Source organism: Panthera onca, chromosome D4 (assembly GCF_046562875.1).
Source record: "Panthera onca isolate mPanOnc1 chromosome D4, mPanOnc1 haplotype 2, whole genome shotgun sequence".
In the NCBI taxonomy this organism is placed as follows: Eukaryota; Metazoa; Chordata; class Mammalia; order Carnivora; family Felidae; genus Panthera; species Panthera onca.
The window spans coordinates 91,693,319-91,699,318 of record NC_138351.1 but is presented as its reverse complement, the minus strand read 5'-3'; the positions used below and the strand labels follow the sequence as shown (position 1 = coordinate 91,699,318).

Below are 6,000 nucleotides of genomic sequence, written 5' to 3'. Positions count from 1 at the left end.
TTGCAAATAAATGTTCTCTTCACAAAAATAAATAAATAAATAAATAAATAAAAATTGCTATTTCAGATCTTAAGAACACAAGAAAGTGTTACAAATATCTTCATGCCAATACATTCAACAACGTTAAAAATTTGACGAGAGTTTCACTCATAACTTTACGCTGATGCTTTGACAACTCTGGTTCACGGGACAAATCTCTTGGAAGATACCAGATGCCGAAATTCGCACTAGAGGAAAGAGAAAGTCTGTGTATCTCTACAGCTTTTTTTTTTTTTAATGAGCTTTTAAATTAAAAACAAACAAACCTTCCCACCGGGAAAATTCAAGGTCCTGACGGTCTCACTGGTGAATTCTATCAAACTGTCCAAGAAGTGACGTCAGATTTCGCAAACCCTGTCGGCAACAGAGAAGAGGGCACTTCCCAACTTGTACGAGGCCAGCAAAACAAAACAAACAGCAGCGGAAAACCAACATTCCTCAGGGACATGGATGCATAAGAACAGCTCAGAAAAGCCAGCAACACGGAGAAGGGGCGATGCGTTACGACCAAGGAGGGCTTCTCTCGGAAAGCAAGGACGGTTTAACATTTGAAAATCAGTTCATGCAGTTGACCCGTATTAATGGTATAAAAGAGAAAAACCAGATGCTCCTTTCAGTGGACACAGAAAAAAATTCCTGGACAGAATTAAATTTCCAATCATAATAAAACCCTCGGCCAACGAAGGATAAAGAGAACCGAGAGGGAGGCTCTGTGAACCTGCGGAAAACCTCTGCGTGCGTGAGGCTCTAGGGCCAGAGGCCTCTGCCTCGGTGGCCACAGGCCTCGCGGACCCTGGCCGCACCTCTCCTGCGCCCTCCAAGCACGCTCCTGCAGCGAGGCTGTGCTGTGCACAATCCGGTCCAGCAAGGGTGGGACAGGAGCTCCCCGGGGGAAGGCCGCTCGTTTGCCCTTCCCGGAGACAGAGAGCGGCCCCAGGGTGGTCCCCGGAGGCCCGGCTGGACTGGGGGAGGGGCTCTGCTGAGAGACAATGACAAGGGCAGGAGCATCACACCCCCACGAGGCCCCGGGGATTCCGTGGCAGGCACACTGAAGGCCTTAGCACAGGCCAGACACCCAGCAGGGCCAGGGATGGTGGCGGCAGTGTGGTCTGTGCTGCCGTGACCGGTGTCTTCCCGGTGACAGGACACCCAGTCCAGGAGGGAAGCCGGGTGGTCCTGAAGGGCCAGCCCCCTTCCCTCCCCAAAGGCCAGCAACTGGCGAGGGAAGCTGGCCCTGGGCGGTGGGTGAGAGCCCGTCACCGTGGCTCAGGGACCACACCCCGGGGAGGCCATGGGTCTGGCCCGCCTGTCACATAGCGGGCTCTCGGTCAACACCTGTCACTCCCCGGAGTCAGATGAGGCAAAGCCATCGAGGGCCCGGAGGGGCTGGGAAGGAACGGTGGGCCCTCAGCTCCGTGCCCGGATGAAGGCGAAGCCGGGCGGCCTGCCCGCTCTGAGCACAGGCGGCCGACACCTTGCGTGGGTGCAGCCCCATTTGCTAGGAAATTCGCAGCGAGGAGAGGGGAGAGTTAGTGCCGTTGCCTTGGCAACCACTCTGTCACATTGTAATGAGCAGAAGGAGGCTTGTCTTAAAGGAGCGTGAAGCATATCGATTCGCCTTCCCCGAGGGGGTCTCGGCAGGAGCTCTGCGGGCTCTCGCTGGCGGCGCCAGCTCCATGGGGAGGACAGCAGCGGAGGGGGAGGTACCCGGATCCCACCGCACCCGCCAAGGAGCAGAGTGGAGCCCCCACAGCACCACAGCCCCTGGGTTCCCGACTGGTGTGAAGGGGCAGGGCCCTCGGCGCCAGGCTCCGCCCCCACCTCCACCTGGAGCCTCGGCTCTGAGGCTCCCTGCGATTCCCAAGTGGGTTGGAGGGAAGACTAGAGTCTACGCTTCGTCGGCATAGAGACGTGTGACAGCGCCGCTGGCCGTGGCCACCCTGCACCTGACTTCAGCCCCAAAGGGGAGAGTCAAAGGGAGAAGCCCAGGGGGCGCCTGGGTGGCTCGGTCGGTTACGTGTCGACTCTTCGTTTCAGCTCAGGTTCGTGGGTCCGAGCTCCAGGTCTGGCTCTGCACTGACAGCACAGAGCCTGCTTGGGATTCTCTCTCCCTCTCTCTCTGTCCCTCTCCCAGGCACGTGTGATCTCTCCCCCCCCACCCCAATAAAATAAGTAAATATTAAAAACAAAAACCAGAGCTAGGACCAGGTCACAAGGGGACTTTGATGCAAGAGTCAACAGAAATATTATAAAACCAGGATGTGTCCGATGGGGTCACAATGGCAACGTGGGATAGAAACACGTCCAACCCAACAGCTAACAGGGATCTCTCTCTCTCTCTCTCTCTCTTTCTCTCTCTCCCGATGAGCAGGTCCTTCCGGGACACGTGTACTCGGACGGTGATGAGCGAGCTGCCAGTTCCCAGTTTCTTCTGTTCCACTTTGGTCTCCCAGCCTTCTGTCAAGTTCAGGTCCGATCTGATACCTCCAGGCTGCAGAGCATGTGGGGGATGATCTCATCCTTACGCATCGGTGCCTGCGTATCCCTCCTGCTTGTGTCCAGCCGCTGAGCGTGTGCGCGTGTGCCCGGCACGGTCCCGGGCGTTTCCCTCGCCGTGGCCCACACCCCGCTGGCGGGTCGGCGCTTGGCGTTGGCACACCCGCACAGGCGGACAGCCGCCCCCGGGGACGACACCGGCGGTTCTGGCCACCGGCTTCTTGTTGTTCTGATCAGCGTGTCATCTTAAAAAACCTGCTTTACCAACATGTACTGCACGTAGTGTACAATTCACCCAGGGAAGTGTGTGATTCGACGGGCTTTTGGTAGATTGCATCGTTATTTTCAAAGCTGTGCGTGTGTCGACCTTCACCATCTTCGCGTGTCCAACTCGGTGGCGTTAATCCCATACATGATGTTGCACAGCCGTTACCTTTTTCCAGTTCTGGAACTTGTTCATCACCCCACACAGAAATTCTGTCCCCATGAGTCATTACTCCCCGCCGTCCATCCCCCGGCCCCTGGCGGCCCCTGCTCCGCCTTCTGTCTCTACGGCCTGATTCCTCTTGGGCCTCGTGGGAGTGGATCCCACAGGGTATTCCTTCTGGGTCTGGCTTACCTCTCTTGGCACTGTGTCCTCTGGGCTCACCCGCAAGCCCGGGTCAGAATCCCCTCCCTTTTAAAAAGTTTTGTTTGAGAGACAGAGAGAGAGAGAGAGAGAGAGAGAGAGAGAGAGAGAGAAGCTCAAGGAGGCTTCATGCTCAGCACGGAGCCAGACACAGGGCTCGATCCCATGACCCTGGGATCATGACCCGAGTCGCACACTGGACACTGGACCAACTGAGCCACCCAGGCGCTCCCCCTCCCTTTGAAAAGCCGATTAATATGCCGGCACCCAATATACTACCTTGTTGATCCACTCTCTGTCGCTGAGTTGTTTCCATTTCTTGGCCATTGTGCATAATGCTGCGGTGAGCTTGGGTGTAGACATATCTGTTCCAGACTCAGCTTTCCATCCCTTTGAGTACACCCCACGGTGGACTTCCTGGGTCATTAGAGTTGTGTCGTTTTGAAAATAAAAACAATTCCTGCTCAAGTCAGACCTTAGGTCTCAGTCTACTTGAGGAAATCGACACAGACTAGCCTCTCTGTTCCACAGGAAGAAAAGCCCCAGGACTGGAGCTCACATCCCTGACGCGCGACCGTGTCCTGAGCCCCTGACCTCTTCCGCACACGAGGACACCGGCAGCAGCCCCAGGGCATTGACACGGAGGTTGAAGGGGACGCTCAGGCAGTATGCCCAGGGCACGGAGGGTGCTGAGTGAACTCTCAGAGCCTCCCCCTATCCTTCCGAGTTTACAAAAGGTTTTTTTTTTAATGTTTATTAACTTTTGAGAGGGAGAGAGAGAGAGAGAGAGAGAGAGCATGAGCAGGCGAGGGGCAGACAGAGAGGGAGACACAGAATCCGAAGCAGGCTCCAGGCTCTGAGCTGTCAGTACAGAGCCCGACACGGGGCTCGAGCCCATGAACCATGAGATCATGACCTGAGCCGAAGTCAGACGCTTAACTGACTGGGCTTAGGAGGCCCTGGTATGAGCATCTTTCATTCCCATTCTACAGGAGTGGAAACTGAGGCTCGGAGAGCCACACCCTGGAAGGGCCAGGACAAGACACCGGCCCCTCCAGCTCCCCAAGCAGCCTTCTCTCCAACTCCCCCCCCCCCCCCCCCCCCCCCCCCCGCAGCCTCTCTCAGCCTTCCAGGGAGCGGAGGGGCCAGGGGCTCACAAACAGCTCGCTTTCACTCTCAGGCCAATGAAAGCCGAAGAGGGGCTGAGAGAACAAAGAGCCCCCAGGGCCTCACCTCGCCTCGAATCTTCTCCCAGGGCCACCTCCTCTGGGCACTCGGGCCCACCCTGCCAGACGACCTACCCCAGGAGCTCTCACCAGGGCCCAGGGGACACAGCCCCTCCCCCACCTTCTCTTCCCAAGGTGCACGAGCCCAGCTCCTGAGCCGATGCCCACAGGGTGCCTCCTCCCTCAGGGGGCTGCACGGGGACAGGCTGGGAGTCCCCGCTCGTCCCTGCTCACCCCTGCTCTGGACCTTGCTGGGTGACACATCCGCTCTGTGTTCTGGGATTCTCGGGCCTGGAGCCTCCTTCACAGAGTTTATTTCCAAAAGGCTGACCACTAAACAACGGGACAGAGACCAGACAGATGCCTCTAAATTCCTGTGGCCACCTTCATTTCCAAGAAAACAGGTGCCTGGGGACTCTCCTCCCCAGAAGGGAGCGTTTAACTGGAAAATGTGGCCCCCAGGACCAGCCGCCCTGGTCGGGGACTCGTAAATTCCGCGGGAACACATGTAAAAGGACAAGGAGGAACACAAGGCAGACCCCCGGGGACCCTTGCAGGTCGTGTGCCCCCCACTCCCCTGCCCCGCACACAACCGTGAACACAAGGACACGTCCTCACCCCCACACCCAAAGGGACAGGGGCCCCAGCACAGGTTCCGTTCCCCTTGCACCCACACACTGATCACCCCGGGCCGACAGGCCTCAGCCCCGGTCGCCCTGCTTGCAGGCTCTGTCCCCAACCCGCACTCCCTCCCACCCCCCCCCACCCCCCACCCCCCCAACATCCTTCCTGGGTCTGAGTGTTGCTCTGTCTCATTAAAAGGTGACCCCCAAGGGCATGTTCAGCTGCCATCTCTGTCCCTCCCGGAGATGTGAAGCCCGCCTGCAGATCCTCCCCCAGCGGCCAGGCCCCCCACCCCCACTCTGCCTTTCCCATCCCAACCCCAGGGGGTCCGGGGCCTCCCGCAGCTGCCGCCAGCCAGGATGGACTCTTCGTCCGAGTTAAATTTCCCCCGCCTTTTTGATGTCACATCCTGTCCCAGCCTGCTTCCCCACCGCCGCCGCCCTCCCCACTCCCGCGCGCGAGCGTGGCGCGCGGGTCCCTCTGCGCCACCCGGCCGCCTTCCTCGCAAACTTTTGGCACCCCCCGCCCAGGCGCGCCCGTGCGGGGGGGGGGGGGAGCGCGGGAGGAGGGGCCGCGGAGGGCCGCGCCCCGCCCGCCCGGGGACAGCGGGGACAGCGCGCAGGACGCGCTCGCCATGCAGAGCGGAGGCTCCGGGTGCTGAAGGCGCGGGGCCAGCAGAGCCGGGAGCGCGTCCGCGTCCGCGTCCACGCAGCGCCGGCGCCAGCACCGGGGCTCCTGCATATGCCAGGACGGCGGCCGTGGCAGCCAGACATGCAACCGGCCCGGAAGCTCCTCAGCCTCCTCTTCCTCGTCCTGATGGGCACCGAACTCACTCAAGTACGTGCGTCCAACGCCATTTTCCTCCTTGCGAGCGAGGGAGCGCGGCGTCCGCCCAGCGCCGGGCCGGCCAAGTCGGGGAGCGGCTCGCAGCTCCGCGCCCGGGTGGGGAGGGGGCCGGAGCGCCGCGCACCCGGCTGGGAGGGAGGG

The 6,000-nt window shown here is 59.7% G+C and overlaps 1 protein-coding gene across 2 annotated transcripts in view; it reads left to right on the top strand.

Moving 5' to 3' along the window:
• The first annotated feature begins 5,449 nt into the window (after positions 1–5,449).
• The window catches only part of OLFM1 (olfactomedin 1), a 36,910-nt gene continuing 36,359 nt past the window's right edge, over positions 5,450–6,000 (top strand). The window contains exon 1 of one of the 2 annotated variants that reach the window (XM_078436290.2): positions 5,450–5,850. In XM_078436290.2, the coding sequence (XP_078292416.1) occupies positions 5,755–5,850 (96 nt within the window). In that variant the 5' untranslated portion in view covers positions 5,450–5,754. The remainder of the gene's footprint in view (positions 5,851–6,000) is intronic. The other variant, XM_081790972.1, reaches the window with a different exon arrangement.